Below are 17,834 nucleotides of genomic sequence, written 5' to 3' on the forward strand. Positions count from 1 at the left end.
AAGAATCTGTTTCTTTCCTGGCTACATTCTTCAGACAAATCAACTTAAGTAATAAGGGCACTGAGGATTTTTTTCTTCTTCAAGCTACTGACCTGGTAACCTTGGAAGAAGTTAAGAATTTCCTTAACTCCAGTATTGTAGGCCAGGCCCTGCATTCTGACCACCGTGCCAGGCTGTGGAGGGACACCGCTAAGATTAGCAGCTGTAGGGAAGTAGCCAAGACTATTAGGCGAACCTGGGGGGCTAAAGGGAGAGAAAGCACAGTGAACCAATAGGAATGACAATGTTGAATATTTACTTTAAAAACATAAGTTACTTAAGGAAAACAGACTTTCAAGGTGATCTTTTTCATACTTCCCAGAGCTAGTTACCATCTTACCCAAGACAGGTAAGGTCACCATAGTGGTTCTGTCCCACATTTCCACAAAAGCCAAAGTTGGAAATTAGAGAGGTTAATGCAGAGTTAAGTGCAAGGCTTTCTCAAAGACCCAGCAATCTTTGAGATTTGAAAAGAAAAGAGGAAGGAGAGAATTAAGGCTTCACAGTCACTCAACCACAAAGCACCACTGCCAGAGCCCAGCTCATTGATGATTAACTGGATAGTTACAAAGAATACTAAGGTATGAAAAGGCAGGAATACAAAGGACTAATAGAAACATAGCCACAGACACCAGAAGTTTATGAAGTGATTGCTCGCAAAGGATAAACTGTTCTACCATATATACAAGCAAATGAACATCACGGTAATATGACCACCCTGCAGCAAAGCAAAATACTAAGAATAGGGTCCATGAGTCATTTCTCCCACGCTGACTAAAAGGGGGAGAGGGGTTGGAAAGGATGCGTAGCAAATTAAATTGATCACCATAAGATGAGGTGAAAATTATCGAATGGGTCCGTCCCCCTGATATATCTTCAGCAATTACCTCCAAGGAGCACAAGCCAAGTGAACACCTAACTAACTACACAACTAGTTTCAGCTCTGACCCCCACCCAATCTGTTTTCCACCACAATCGATGGTCAGAGCCTCATAAATAAAAAAACAAAAACAGAGAAATTAAAACAAAACGAAAACTCAAAACATTAGTTATTTATTTAATTTGTTATTATTATCTAAGTAGGTACAGTCATGCACTGCATAAGGTCCATTATAATAGAGTTCAGAAATCCCAATCGGAGATCAGGACATAGCAGTTTTAGGCATGTCGCACTCAACAATCACAAAGATCCTCAAAAGCAAAGAAAAAATTGTCTGTTAAAGGATCGGCTTCACTGAAAGCTACAAGGCTAATGAAAATGCGACAGGGACCTATATCAGAAATTGCTAATGACTTGAAGACCAATCACAAAAGTGGACTGTCTCTCAGCAGACTGATGATTACCGCTAAGGCACAAAGCTTGTCCAAGACGCTTAAAGAAAAAGCAGGATCAACTCTGACATTGCATTTAGCGCTAGTTCTGGGTGGCTCACGCACTTCAGACGTTTCCCCTGCATAATGTGACAGTGAGTGCTAACTCTGCAACTGCTGACACAAAGGCAGCAGAATTTGCTGAAACCTTAGATAAACTAACTGTAGATGGAGGTTATCTGCCCCAGCAAACTTTAATATGGATGAAAACTCATTATTCTGGAAGTGAATGCCTGAAAGGACCTTCCCCACCCATAACATGGTGTTCGTACAACACCCCAATCATATAACGTCCTATTTCTCAGAATGTGTCATGGACATTAAGTGACGCACAAATTCCCATTTCCAAATAAGTGAACAAGTAATAAAAAAACCAAACCTGTTGCCGTCGAGTTGATTCTGACTTATAGAGACCCTATAGGACAGAGTAGAACTGCCCATAGAGTCTCCAAGGAGCGCCTGGAAGATTCGGACTGTTGAACTTCCGGCTAGCAGACATAGTTGTAAATACTACAAAAATCTTTTGTAATCTATCCTACACAATCCCCTAACTGATGGACTAATAGAAAAGGTACAAGGTGTTCTCTAGTCCCAACCTTTTCTTCTTCATAATAATCTTGAACAAATCACTGAATTTCAATTTCCTCATTTGCTAAGAGGGGATAATAGCACCTTCCTAGTTTGTTTCACAGAGTTGTCCTTTAGATTCAATTATTTAAGATAATAAAGTCTTCCATAAACCATAAAGTACTATCATTTATGTTATCTCTCTCTTGCCATCTCCATAAATCCCGCCCTATATCATTGTTCTGAAAATCTAGGAGCCTGAAAGTATTACTTGGCATCAAGCTGCCCTTTACCTTTTAAGTCTCCAAAGCAGTGATCCTCAATTTTTTGCATATTAGAGTCACAGGGAGCATTCTGACAACTCTGTACACCCAGAGCTGACGTTAACAAAGTAAAAACCAGAAACTGAAGAGACTGGTACCCAGACATTATTATATCAATATGTTTGAAAGGTCTCCAAGTGATTCTGCTGCAAACTGCTGTTTAAAGATTAAGGTCAATTTATGTGTAACTACAAGAGCAGAAGAGAATGCTGAACTTTAGGTCTGAGTGGACGGTCAGTCAGCAACCCCTCCTCATTTTTAAAGAGGCTGAAACAGAAACTCAGAGTTAAATACCTTCCCAAAGCTCACACACCCAGTTAGCTCTTCAACAAACCAGAAGAACCACCCAGATTTCTTAACTTTTAGTTCAAGGCTTTCCCCTATACAACTGCCATTCATTTAAAGACCATATTTACTCATGTCAAATGCCTGATGCTGAGTCAAATACTCGGAGCCTCAAATACTACCTCGCTACATATATTTCATTACTAGCTACTCAGAGTTTCCATACTAGCTATGAAAGTCAAGTCACTCCTACAGTATACAACTTGCTTTCATGACTATCCTAGCATATCCTATTCCCTTTGCCTCAAGGATCTTCTGTAATAAAATATAGGGTCTCAAGTACCTTCAAAATACAATTAAGATGAAATAACAGCAGGATAAAAAGCCATACAACTAGAAACCCAAGGACATGTCAATTATATTCAACAACTATAATAGTACCTATTTGGATGAAGCTTAAATACAACACAGCTTGGATTCCCACTAATTTTCACTAATTACTATTGTGCAAAAGGCACCAAAAGGAAAATTAAATAAGCTATATACCTTCCTGATAGTGCATGAGAACCAGAATTTCCCATCAACTTAAATTCTACATGCTAATGTCTTTCACTGATTATTACAGTAAGAATCAGCGGGAGTAATTAAATAAAAATATATGACAGAATATAGGCAAAATGAGCTTGTCTTCAGAAACAAGGTGTTATATGTAGAAAACCAAAAGGAAATACTGGGGAAAAAAAAAAAACAACTACTAGAACTAATAAATAATTTCCGTAATGTTACAGGTTACAAAATCAATATACAAAAAGCAATCACATTTCTATACACCAGCAATAAATGACCTGAAATTAAGTAGATAATTTCATTCAGAATAGCGAGAAAAATAAATACTTAGGAATAAATGTAACAAAAGAAGTGCAAGACTTGTACAGTGAAAACTATAAAATATTGTTAAATAAAGGAATCTAAAACAAATGGAAAAATAGACCACATTTATGGAAAACTATTAATTCTTTAAATGGCAATACTCTCAAATTGATCTACAAACTCAGTGCAATCACTACCATAATTCAAGGTGGCTTTTTTTGGTAGAAATTAACAAGCTGAACTCAAAACTTATATGGGAACACAAACTATCCACAACAGTCAATAATTCTCTTGAAAAAGAACAAAGTAAAAAGACACACTTTTCACATTCAAAATTTAGTACAAAGCTACCGTCATCAAGACATTTTGGTACTGGCATAAGGATAGGCATATAGATCAGTGGAATAGAATTGAGAGTCTACAAATAAACTCTTAAAATTGAGGTAAGTGATTTTCAACAGGGTACCAAGACAATTCAGTGAGGGAAAGGATAGTCTTTTCAATAAACAGTGCTGGAGACAACCAGATATCTACATACAAAAGAATGAATTTAAGCCCCTGCCTCACATCATACAAAAAATTTAACTCAGATAACATACAAAAGTATAAGAGCTAAAATTACAAAACTCTTAGAAGAAAACATAGTAGTAAATCTTCACGACCTTGCATTAGATATGACACCAATGGTTTGCGAAAAGAAAATATAGATAAATTGGACTTCACCAAAATTAAAAACTTTTGTGCTTCTAAGGACACCATTAAGAAAATGAAAAGACACCCAACCAAATGGGATAAAATATCTGCAAGTTATATACCTGGTAAGGGACTCATATCTAGAATATACAAAGAACTTTTACAACTTAATAATAAAAAGGCAAATAACCCAATTAAAAAATGGACAGAGGATCTGAATAGACATTTCTTCAAAGAAGATATATGAACGGCTAATAAACGCATGCGTCGTCATCAGTCACTAAGGAAATGTAAGCAAAAAAAAAAAAAAAAAGACAAGAACAATTAGAAAGGAAGTAGAGAAACAGGAACTCTCATACATTGTTGGGAATGTAAAAGGGTGAAGCCATTTTGGGAAAAGTTATCATATGACCCAGCAGTTCCATTTCATGTATACAAAAAAAAAAAAGACAACCAAACCCATTGCCAACAAGTCAATCCTGACTCATAGCAACCCTATAGGACAGAACAGAACTGCCCCACAGAGTTTTCTAAGGCTATAAATCTTTACAGAAGCAGACTGCCACGTCTTTCTCTCATGTGGAGGCTGGTAGGTTTGAACCAGTGACCTTTCAGTTAGCAGCTGAGTGCTTAACAACTGCACCCCCAGGGCTCCTTAGACATTGTATAATGTCTCAATATCGCTAAAGATACATATTCACTGCTTAGCTGGAAATAAAACCACTGCTATGGAGTCAAATAAGCTACTTTTAAAAGAAATGCTTATCTCAGGAAAGTTATTTTGCCACCATAAACATTTTATATGGACATGCAAATAAAGTTATCACTCAAGGAAACAGTCAAACCTCCACCATCCCTTTTAGCTCACTTGTTATATTTAGGTGTACTACAAAATGCAAGGCTACGTACAAGACATTTAACTAAGTGAATCTATCTTTCTTTAAATTAGATGATGTTCCACCTTGTAATTCTTTTTTATTCTAGGATAAGCTCTGGGATACTGAGTAACTGAAACCTTCTTCCAAGGGGGAAAGGATAAAAAAACAAACAAAAACAAAAAAAAAACCCTCTTGCTTTTATTTCACTTGCTTTTCAAGATGTTGTTTCAAATCCATGTTTAGACTGCTAAAAACTTATGAACAGCAAAGTAAAAGGCAATCCTTTGGTTCATGTTTTGACCTTAAATCTTCCTCAAGTAACCCAAGACCTTACGATGAAAATACTACATTCTCAAAGCAATACCCATTATAAAATAAGTCTACAGAATTTTACAAAAATTTTTATTGTGCTTTAAGTCAAAGTTTACAAATCAAGTCAGTCTCTCATACAAAAATTTATATACAACTTGCTATATACTCCTAGTTGCTCTCCCCCTAATGAGACAGCACACTCCTTCGCTCCACTCTCTCTTTTCGTGCCCATTCGGCCAGCTTTTGACCCCCTCTGCCCTCTCATCTCCCTTCCAGACAGGAGCCGCCCACACAGTCTCATGTGCCTATTTGATCCAAGAAGCTCAGTCTTCACCAGTATCATTTTCTATCCCACAGTCCAGTCCAATCCCTGTCTGAAGAGTTGGCTTTGGGAATGGTTCCTGTCTTGGTCTAACAGAAGGTCTGGGGACCATGACCTCTGGGGTCCTTCTAGCCTTAGTCAGACCATTAAGTCTGGTCTTTTTAGGAGAATCTGAGGTCTGCGTCCCGCTGCTCTCCAGCTCCTTCAGGGATTCTCTGTTGTGTCCCTGTCAGGGCAGTCATTGGTTGTAGCTGGGCACCATCTAGTTCTTCTGGTCTCAGGCTGATGTAGTCTCTGGTTTATGTGGCCCTTTCTATCTACAGAATTTTAAACACAGCATTTTAAAAGTTTTCAAGCACGGCTTCCAACTGGTTAGTTCATTTCCACCCCAGATATACTGAATCAAAATCTATATTTTAACAAGATTCCCAGGTGATTCTTAGGTATAACTTCAGGAGAACCTGTTAAAAATACAAATTCTCAGTAGGGGTTCAAACCAAAAAGAACAGGTTTGAAGCCCTGTTTTCATGTTAAGGCACTGAATTAATTTGAGGTCAAACTAATGCATTTTATAATAAATAGCAGGGAGTTTTTAATTTTTAATTTAAAAAGAGAGACTCAAAATTCTAGAACTTCTGATTAATATCCCTTTTAAGGCTAGCTTATGCTATCTACAACTTTCCCATTTACCAGAAAGTAGGCCAAAATATACGTGAACTGCTAAAGTTAGAAATAAATGTCAGTAAGTTTTTTAATAGCCTCAAATATCCTACAGTCATGCCATGTTAGAAAATAATGGTATTCTTCCAAAACTGTAAATATTTGTTTTGAAATTTGCTTTGCAAATTTAGCACTATAAATAAGAGCACAGAATACCCATGTTTGATAATTTCACTAGAATTTGGAAAATGTAAATTAAAATCATAGAGTACATTAAGGGTTAATTTGGAAGAATTAATTTAAATATAATGAACATGTCCTTCAATTCAAAATGTTCACGTCTGTGAAACTGTTCTATAGAAATATAATGAAGTATTTAAGGATCAATATGAATTTTGTTTAATAGAGAAAAATAAACTTAGATGTCTTCTACAAATAAAGGAACTGCTAAATTATGATGCATTTTTACTCTGGACAACAGGTGGAAGTTTTAAGGATGAAGTAAATCTATGGATATTCCCCAGAAGTCAACAACAGAGTGGTTTAATTTTAAAAAAAAGAAAAAAACAACAAGCACGTGGATACTACATGTTAAGTATGTCACACTGCAGAGGTATGCACATTACCAAATGGATAGTAGTGGTTACTTCTGGAGTAGGAGGTATCTACAATGGAAGTCTACTTTTACTCACTATACTTCTAGACCTACAATGAGCACATTTCAAACTTTAAAACTGCTTGTATAAAAAAATTTACCTACAGGCAGGGGCCCAAAATTATACAAGGTTTTAAACCACCAGTGTTAGTTTCTTGTACCTTTGGGGCTTCAAGATCAACATTCCCATCTCACTGTGATGAGAAACTATTTGTAAAAGATTCCTTCTTTTAACAACACCCAGATAGCTAGTCAATGGTGAAACTGGATACTTTGCAAACATACTGTAGGCACGAGAACTACACCAGGCAATCAGAGTCACACTGCATTCCACTCCTGACAGTCCGATGATGTAAGAAAGGGAGACAAAGAGCTTCCTTAGAACCAGAGCACACCACCAGCAAGCAATTGTCACAGGGTCCAGAGAAGGTGACAGATTGGGATGGGGGCTAGGTGCCCAACACAGTGCTCAACCATGAACAATTACCAGTGCTTCTGAGCCTTTTCAAGTCTTCAAAACACTGCCAGCTGATGACTATCAGGGCTTTCTCCCTATTGTTCTTCCCCGGTAGAACAAAGAATATTTTCAATAGCATTAATGAATGTTTTAAAAACTCCCAGCAAAACAAACAAATGTAATTAACAGTGGCTACAAGTTGCAATGAGAACCCTGAAGTTCTTGCTCCCTACTGTAAAACTCTAGATAGTAGGGAAAGGGCACACAATATAATATAACCAGTGTAGGGATGAGATGGATTAGTTACTGGGCCACTTAACACAAAACAAAGTGTACATATTTTCTTTTAATTTTGAACAATACTGCTTTTGCCAAAGTAAAATCTGAGTTTACTAAAGTAAGCTAGTTCTTGCTTAAACAAAATTTTAAAAAATAAATGAGGTATCATATACATATATCCAAGTTAGAATCACAGGTAATCAAAGCTGGAAGGCACCCCAAAAACTTGACCAATCCCATCATTTTATAAGTACCTGAAAGGTTAAGTGACTTGTCCCAGTTAGAATAGATGAGACTAAAACTCAGGTCTCCTAGCTCCCAGACTAATAACACTCCCCCGATTTTATAAACTGCTACCTCCCTGAAGTTGAATACAAATAAAAAGAATCAAATATTTAAAATACGTTGAGTCCCAGAATGTAGTAAATAATTCAATTCTGGATTTGTTTATACTAAAGGATTTAGAGGGGGAAGAATACAAGCCCTGTAAAATGTAAAGCAATGGTTTTTATTTATTGTGGATTAAAATATTAATTCTTAAAAACTAATTGTTCCCATTATAGATTTCCTGTTTTGTGATTCATTTACACTGCCACGATTATAGTGCCACTCACTTACAGCCCTATGATAGCAGGAGGAAAAAAATTGTATGCACGGGTAACCTTAAAGAATATGCTGTCAATATATCTCAAAGAGTATGTTGTCAATAAACATGGTTAAAAAATAAACTTGTATCAGTTTGTTTTGAAACAACCAGAAGCTATTCACTGTCATGCTAACCTTCAACGGGGCAAACAATATTCTTTTGTGTGCTCAGGCCCTGGGTATAAAAGGAGTCCTTTGTTTCTGCCCCTCTGAGCCTTACCTGGGATAGTACGCTGTGTAGTTCATGAAGAGCTGAGTGCCCGCTGGATAGTAGGCTGTGGAGGGCTGCAGTGCTCGTGGATTCAAAAGCACAGAAGGCTGATAGATGGCAGCTTCAGTGGGAATAACTGCTGCAGGAGCTGGAAATGTGTAGGAGGGAGGAGACAAGCCTAAATAAGCAAAAAGAGAGACTTTGAGACACATTTGTATCAGCCGACACATATGTGCTAATGTTAAAGCCATTAGGTCACTATTCTATACATAAATTTTAAAAGAGACCATCACATTTCTTTAGACTATCTCATTGCCACTTTTATTTGATGACATAGATAACACAGAAGTAACCTCAAAGGGCACACTCCATCAACCAAAACAACTGTTGTTATGGTGCAATTTGGAAAAACCAACATCGAGTGGATTTTGATCTCTCCACAATTTCATACTGTGTTGTTTTTTTTTTTCTCTGCACTCCTGAATGCCAGTTATCACAAACCAACCCTTTGAGGAAAGAAACATGGGACTGACATGTAGTATAACTTCAAACTAAAATGTTTTTTTCATTTGATAACTATACTGCTGCTTCTTTTTGTTATCTACCTTGAAGTACAAAATGAAACAGAAAAGGTTATGCTGAGATATTATTCACTAGTACCATGTACCATGCCAAAGCACAGACTGTGCCAGAGTGAGTAGACCTAAAAGGAGTACATCCACTGTGCATTATTCACACCTAAAGACAACCCAGAGATTGGCTTTGAAGGTAATCTACATCTTCAGCCCTGCAAAAAAAAAAAAAAAAAAAAAAAAATCCAATCTAGGAAATGGTCTTCAAGAAATAAATGTGCAAGTCTTCCTGAAAGTTCAAATAATAAAAAGCTTTTTTTTTTTTTTTTTACTCAGATTAAATAGTCAGGGACTAAAAGCCAAAAAACCAAACCCACTGCAGTCAAGTCGATTCCAACTCATAGAGACTCTATAGGACAGAGTAGAACTGCCACATAGAACTTCCAAGGAGTGCCTGGTGGATTGAAACTGCTGACCTTTTGGTTAGCAGCCATAGCATTTAACCACTTCGCCACCAGGGCTTCCAGTCAGGGACTGAAAAAACAACCAATAGAAAGGCCCAAATTCCTCTGCCTTCTGGTTATTCAAAGTCTTCCAGGCCCAGAAACTCAATGGAGCCAGAGCAGTTGCTTGCCATTAGTTTAAGCATGTGGGATGTTCACAGCTATACAGACAGTCTGCATCCAACTGAAGAGGTAACTGTGAGGTCTACTGAGTTTGGAGTCCCTAACCTCACTTTTTGTATATAGAACTACCTAATATATTTTGCAAATAGGACAGACACAAACATAATTTTTTCATATTAAAATCACCAAGCAAACCAAACCAAACCCACTGCCGTCGAGTCGATTCCAACTCATAGCGACGCTATAGGACAGAGTAGAACTGCCCGATAGAGTTTCCAAGGAGCACCTGGCAGATTCGAACTGCCGACCACTTGGTTAGCAGCCGTAGCACTTAACCACTACACCACCAGGGTTTCCTAAAATCGCCAAAGTGACCTCGAATTGTCTTTCTTTCACTCTCTTAATTGTTTCCTACATTTCTATGGAGATAATTGGAGTCCCTGGGTCATACAAACTGTTAACACATTTGGCTGCCAACTGAAAGGTTAGTGGTTCATGTGCACCCAGAGGCACTTTGAAGAAAGGCCTGGCAGATCAACTTCCAAAAGAATCAGCCATTGAAAATCCTGTGGAGCACAGTTCTGCTGTTAACACACATGGGGTCACGATGAGTTGGAATCGATTGGACAGCTAGTTTTATGGAGGTAATTAAGGCAGCTGAATGTGGGTACATAGCCCAAAGACCAAGAAATTGATCCCACGTTCAACATTTGGGTACTTCCTTCATAGTTACTCAAAACCGTGCTATTTGTTAAATATCTATAGTTTTTTTTTTTTTTTAGAGTTATGATTCCTGGCCTTAAAGAAGGGTAAACGGGACAAACTGAGGCGCTTAAGTCACATAGAAAATTGTAAAGCCTGTACTCATATCCTGCTTATACAACTATCAGGCAATTCATTTTAGCACAGTGCCTCATACCAATAAAAGCAACAAATCTAGTAGCTACAAATCTAAGGAGCTCTGGTGGCACAATGGTTAATTGCTTGGCTGCTACCCAAAAGGTCAGCTGTTCAAACTCAACAGCCACTCGAGGAGAAAAGACCTGTAGTCTACAGCCTAGGAAACCCTATGGGGCAGTTCTACTCTGTGATATAGGGTCACTATGAGTTGAAACTGACTCAAGGGCACACAACAACAACAGCAGGTATAAATCTGTTCTGCCTCAAAACAGCGGAAGGTAGAAAATGCTGATAACCAAACAGATTAGGCTACTCAGATTTGAGCCCTTCTCAAATGTAAGGAAACTCTTCTTATATTCCTAAAAGAGAATCAGATGTGTAGACTTGACTAGAAAAATTAAGTTGACCTCAAAATGTTCCCTTTTAATGAATAAAACTTTGTAAAAAACATCAGTGAGATTTTTGACAGCATTTCTTTACCTAATTCAACAAGAAACTCCTCAGAGGGGCGTGATAGCCAATGACTCTCTTAACTGCATTCGTTCTTGAGATTAAATAAAAAACAGATGCAAATTCTTTAAGTTTTACAGTTTCTGGATAATGATACAATCATCTAAAATGTGTTTTGGCAAGAAAAAAGAATCCAGCAGAACAGACATTAATATTAAGATGTGTAAATTGGAATTCTGATCAAAAAGTGAATAAACTCTTCCACTAAAATAACAAAGGACCAAATTTTAGTTAAAATTTTTGCCCTCATTTTCATGAAGTATTTTGAGAGAAATTAAAGACAGGGAAACATATCCTTATATGAAACACACATTTGAAAAATGTTTCTTTTTATCACAACGATAACAATAAAATTTCTATCATTTTAGGGCTTATGAGGGCAAAAGGAAGAAAAGAAACTCTTAAGGAGAAAGTCCATAAAGACCAGCTTTCTTCTAGGAAGATGAAGTAGTAAAAGGAAGGATATCACAGGAGAAGAATTGGGATTATACATGATAAAGAAATTCCCTTATAATATAATGCTTGATGGATTATTACTAAAGAAAATCATAATGGTTACATTATTGGTGATTTGTGGACAAGATATTTATAAGATTACTTCAAGAGATTCTTTTAAACCCCATCATATCTTTTCAAAAAGTGAGATACTCATTTATGAACAACTCTTAGATATCCACCCACAGCAAGCAGCAGGTAAATGGAATATCAGCATTAAGGAATTCAAGGGGAGAAAAGGATTAAGCCCCACCAAATATTCTACAAATTATACTTGATCAAATAGGTTTATTGGAATGGATTCCTCTGTAATGTAGAAAGTGATGTCCTGAAACTCCCACTTTATTAAAATCAAGCACATAAATCCAACTGATTTTCTCAGTTGTCTTTGGACTGTATTCCAAGTGCTACATTCTGTAAATATACCCAACATGGCAGCTAACATGATGTCTTCTTTATAAGTGAAAACTATGCAAAAATGATCCAAGTTTTAATATTATATCCCCAAGATGTTCCTCAGTCACTAACCAGAACTTGGTCTCTAGACTAAAGGGCTTATTCCTCTCAAACAGCATTCCAGACGGCTTACACCCAGATGTCAATGAGCAAGAGCATGGCTTGAAATTAAGCACTGATCCTGTGATCCAATGGAAGCTTTGGTTAATTTAGTTACGCATTTATATTTTTTACTAAGTTGCTCGTTCCAGATACCCTGTAGAGCAATAGAAATGCTCTTCAGATTATCCTTTTCAAAAAATACTTGATCCTGAAAAAGTCAAAAATGCAAAATGGGCATTAAATCGCCCTTTAAAAAAGGCTTAATGTGTTTAAAAAATAAAAAAGGATCCAGGCATAGTACTTATAATTTTACTTATAAATGCGTATTAACATATTGACATAGCCACGTTGCCTCCCAGAGTCAGTGCTTATCTTGAGCACACTAAGCTTGAGAAATGAAGTGCTTATCACTGGAAAAGCAAGAATATAATTTGAAAGGAGGTATTTGTAGCATCTCTAATTGTGGGTGTCCACAACCAATGATTACTAGATACTACTGATTTCAGATGGGAAAGCCTTATGTAACCACCTCACCTGCCTCAGAAAGAACCAGGGGCACAGAAAGTTGTAAAAGCAGCTTAAGCACCTACCAGCATATAGCGTAGAAGAGCGCCAAGACCCAAGAAAAACTTACATGGTAACTTACATGGCGGTGGGGATAAGCCATTTCGATTTAAAGTGCCCCCCATTAACACAAAGTTCATCTCCTCAGCTGAACACTGAAAGACTTCAACATATCTGTCCTTCATGGTTTTTTTATGACACTTCTGTGCAGCCATAAATGCTCTGTCCGCAGACTTCATCTGGATAAAGGCATCTCCTGATGGGCGGCCCTGAGTTTGTGGAGGAAGAATAAAAACAAAAGGAGACTGTCTCCCTCGACAAGGAAATGGTTGCTTATAAAACACGCAAAGTGAGTTCAGACATTGTGGCCGCAAAATCTGGGTGACAGTGTGATCTACTGAAATCTGACTTGCATTTCATCACCTAATCACCAGAATGGCCCACAAAACCTTGAACAGTTTTGAGAGCTCATAGCTGAAATCGATCCTTTTTGGTTTCTTTTAATTAGTCTCAGATTTACATGGTTCTGAAAGGATCCCCTTGTGACTGCAGTTTCAAAGTATAGGATTGTATACAGGGTTTTTTTTCCCTTCAGAAAAATCCGATTTAATCTCATCCATTGAGAAATGCCAGAAACAGAACCAGTATTAGAGCTCTACATATCCTTCTACATGAAAATGAACAAATCAGTGTTCTCTTTTGGCTCTCAGTCCTGGTCTATCGCAGACCTTACTGCAACATCCCATTTACTTTACCCTCATCTCTGAAGCCTAGGCTGGAATGTGGCTTGGCGGGTAGGAAAATGGTGTAAGGAGCTGGGAATAGCAGAGCACAGTGATGGCTGGTGAAAGCCGTATCATCAGCCTTGCTTGGGAACCCTTCTCTCACCTCCTCCCTTGCACCTCCACCTTAAACTTTGGTGAAACAGGTATTTATAGACATGCCCTCTGTGAGTAACAGCTTGCTAATAATTCTCTACTGAAAACCGAGCCTGTAAGATTTCTGTTCTACAGAACCAGAACTCTACAGACAATACCTCAGCTTTACTTAGCATGACCATTTTATGGGGAAAAAAATTGCGCAGGTTTATAGGACTGCTTTTTTGTTTTATGGTGTTCTTTAAAAGTCTCTTAGGGACCATTTATCCAAATTATTACCATGCAAGTTACCATAAGAGCTACCATACCAGGCAAATCAGCAACAAACCCAGTCCAAGATAGAAACCTAACAGCTAAGAGTCTTTCCATCATCAAAGCAGCATTTCTCCCAAGTGCAGTCACAATAGGTCGTGTGGGTAAATGAGAGGAAAATCTGTCTACTGTTGTTAATTGGAGTGATAGCTCCTAGGTTATTAGAAATTGTGGCTCAAAGGTGATGAACTGTGGGGAGTTTTTTTTTTTTTTTCCCAAAAGGATTCTTTACCAGTTAAGCATGCTGAAAGGGTAACTGACTAGTTATGTAGCTTAATACTGACATCAGACTTAGAATCAGCATGTGTTGTGTGGAAAGCCCAGCAAGGACTCAGGATGTTTTGATGCTTTGTACCCAGTGGCATGTGTTTTCCCACGAGAGGGGACAGGCTATCGTTAGAATGTGACTAAAGCTCCAGGTGAAAAGAAAAAGTGGGAAATTAGCCATTGGAAAAAATGTCGCTATTTCTAATACAAACATATTTGATCCATGATGTTTAGAAAACATGATTTTCAAATATTAATACAATTTGCTTTTAATAAAGAGTTTCAACGTTTCGATTAGAACTACTTGGCTTACGGAGTTGTAGAATTCTGTGCTTTTTACAATAACACAAAATACTAGTAAAATATCCAGCAACTAATATTATTAGTCCTATTTAACCAAAAAACAAGTGAAATGAAGCTGGTAGTCACATATTCAATGACTTCTATATACTTGCATACCAAAAAGAATTTGGCTAGATTTTGAGAGGCTTCCTCTATTATTCATTAATATATTTGAACACCTATTAGGTTTCATATACTGTTCTAAGCAAGGCAGATACAAGCCCTCATTGAGTTTATAAAAACTCTATAGATAGAAAATATCCTGGAATACAGACACGCTCATTTGTTTACATATCATCTATGATTGCTTTGGCAGGATAATGGCAGAGCTGAGTAGCTGTGACGGAAAAATGTTGTATAGACTGATGTGTAATATATTTGACTCCTATCTGACGCTGTTTAATTCGATAGATATATGTGATGAGGAATCAGAGCTGCATTTGAATGCTAATAACAACATTCATTCTGTAGTTCATTCTAAAGCCTTCTTTCATTTAGGTAAATCTTTCCTTAAACGAGTTACTGTATTCCTGAGGAATATTTGTACTTTTTTTTTTTTAAGAAGAGAGGTTTGGGTAATCAGGAAGAACAAGTAAATAAGTTTGCCAATAAAAGATTTACTTACCTGGTGATTCAATACCATGTGAACCCCATGAGTTCGAATGTCTGTGGAAAATTCCCCCAGGAAGTCCAGGATGTCCTCAATTGTGGCTGCATAGGGAAGACCTCGAAGGCGTATACAGTCTCGAACGTTTGTAGGAGGCACAAATTGCTGAGGTAGTACTGGAATAATGGGAGGGGTTGGAAGTGGAATGAGAGGAGCCGAGGAGAATCGATTCAGCACCTGTACTCAAAGCAAAACAGAAGTGACTTAGAGCGTCGCTATGCCAGTGTGTTCTGCAGCCCAACACTGGCATCACTAGAAACCTATGAGAAATGCAGAATTCAGCCCAACTCCAGACTTGATCAACCTCAATCTGCATTTTAACGAGATCCTCAGGTGATTCATAATCATATTTGAGAAGTGCTGATGAAGAAACGGATTCATGCTTTTCAGCTGAGAAAGCACAATACCCACTTTTCTCAACACGTGATGAGGCATACGATAGCCACAGAACAGTGAGCTTAGATCATAGATTTGTCTACCTAGACAAATTTATCACCCCCTACACCTTGGGAGCCCTGGCGGTGCAGTGGTTAAGCGTTTGGCTGCTAACCAAAAGGTCACCAAATCAAATCCAATAGCTGTTCCTTGGAAACCCTATGGGGCAGTTCTACTCTGTTCTATAGGGTCATTATGAGTCGGGACTGACTCAGAAGCAGTGGGTTTTACCTTGGAATAAGTATCTTTAAAGACTGCAGTTTAAAACAAAAAAACTGTACATATCACTAAATGTGTACTTATGGAGCAATCTGTTAGATTCCATTTCAATGAGTACATAATGTTCTCCTTAACATTCTCTTCATGCTCTACCACCAAACCAAAGAAACAGAATGACCTAGTAAACAACCAGAAGCCTAACAATGACTATGTGTTACATTAGAATAAAATGTATATGTTTAAGGATAGAAAACAGCAGTACGGCACAGCAAGAGAAAGAAAACAGATTTAGTGACCATAAACAATAATTTAGTTTCCATGTGAATTTGAGACAACAGCAAGACAGAGGATATTAACTTTTAGATTCATGTAATCCAGCTATTTTGAGGAAGGAAGATAGTTTAGGTACATTTTAGAGAAAAGACTGCTCCTAGGCAAAACTCCTATTACAAGCTTCTCTTTTTTTTTTATTGTGCTTTAAGTGAAAGTTTACGGTTCATGTTAGTTTCTCATTTAAACATTTATACACATATTGTTATGTGACCCTAGTTGCTCGCCCTATAATGTGACAGTGCACTCCTTCTTTCCAATCTGTATTTCCCATGTCCATTCAACCAGCTCCTGTCCATTTCTGCCTTCTCCTCTCACCTCCAGACAGGAGCTGCCCATTTAGTCTTATGTGTCTACTTGAGCTAAGAAGCACACTCTTCACAGGTATCGTTTAATGTCTTATGGTCCAGTCTAATCTTTGTCTGAAGAGTTAGCTTTACAAATGGTTTTAGTTTTGGGTTAAAAGAGTCTGGGGACCATGTCTTCTAGAAGGGCTCCCTCCAGTCCCAGTCAGACCATTAAGTCTGGCCTTTTTACTAGAATTTGAGTTCTGCATCCCACTTTTCTCCTGCTCTGTCAAGGACTTTCTGTTGTGTTCCCAGTAGAGGTGGTCGGTCATTGGTGGTAGCCAGGCACCATCTAGTTCTTCTGGTCTCAGACTGATGGCGTCTCTGGTTTATGTGGCTCTTTTTTTCTCTTGGGCTCATATTTTCTTTGTGTCTTTGGTGTTCCTTATTCTCCTTTGCTCCAGGTGGGTTGGGACCAATTGATGTATCTTAGATGGCTGCTTGCTAGCTTTTAAGACCCCAGATGCCACTCAGCAAAGGGTGATGCAGGACATTTTCTTAATACAGTGTTATGCCAATTGACCTAGATGTTCCCTGAAACCACGTTCCCCAGACCCACACCCCTGCTACTCTGTCCCTCCAAGTGTTTGGTTTACAAGGCTCTCTTGTCCACTTTTACCTTTGATTACAGCATGCCAACTAGTTCATAATACAAGGTGGCCCTTGTGCATCCACCACTTGTGGCATCCCCAGGTTTTCTGAACAAATTATCACTATAGCCTTTGAGGTTTATCCATTCTATAAACTGAAAATACGGAGGAACTGATGAACCACTCCTAAAATTTGGCCTAACTACCTCACTCACTCCCTGTCCGATTGCTATCTGAGAAAGAAGTGACCAAAAAAAGAAAGAAATGAAAAGAACAAACACAGAGCAGTCCAACTAATAGACAGGAAGACTTCTAAAGATCATTCAAACAACCCACACACAGCAAAAGCATTAGAAGAACAAGGATAGAAAATCAGTGTAGTCTAGACAAACCCAGGACAGGAAATGGTCAAGTACCGTACAGTGCCTGGCACAAAGTAGATGTCCAAGTATTTATTAAATGAAATGATTATTAGTAACGAAAAGACAGCAGCAGAGCCTATGACTGCCTCAACACTCCTTAAATCAATGAGTAGGGATAAGGTGATGGGGAGGAAGCTAACCCACACCCAAAACTACCTTATGGTAGAGTCATGTCCAAATTAAGCAGCATACGCCATACCCAAACTACCAATAGCCAAGCTCCTGGGGTAGGC

At 38.0% G+C, this 17,834-nt stretch overlaps 1 protein-coding gene across 7 annotated transcripts in view; it reads right to left on the bottom strand.

Annotated features, from left to right (window-relative positions):
* Positions 1 to 17,834, bottom strand: part of ESRP1 (epithelial splicing regulatory protein 1) — a 59,914-nt gene that overhangs the window by 12,585 nt on the left and 29,495 nt on the right. For 2 of the 7 annotated variants that reach the window (XM_049854564.1, XM_049854561.1), the window contains exons 11-14: positions 15,217 to 15,435; positions 12,863 to 13,061; positions 8,577 to 8,745; positions 93 to 243 (exon numbers count right to left, since the gene is read on the bottom strand). In XM_049854564.1, coding sequence (XP_049710521.1) covers positions 93 to 243; positions 8,577 to 8,745; positions 12,863 to 13,061; positions 15,217 to 15,435 — 738 coding nt within the window. Of the gene's footprint in view, positions 1 to 92; positions 244 to 3,341; positions 5,978 to 8,576; positions 8,746 to 12,862; positions 13,062 to 15,216; positions 15,436 to 17,834 lie in introns of those variants that run through there. The other 5 variants (XM_049854565.1, XM_049854566.1, XM_049854563.1 and 2 more) reach the window with 4 other exon arrangements.

Source organism: Elephas maximus, chromosome 15, assembly GCF_024166365.1.
Source record: "Elephas maximus indicus isolate mEleMax1 chromosome 15, mEleMax1 primary haplotype, whole genome shotgun sequence".
NCBI lineage: Eukaryota > Metazoa > Chordata > Mammalia > Proboscidea > Elephantidae > Elephas > Elephas maximus.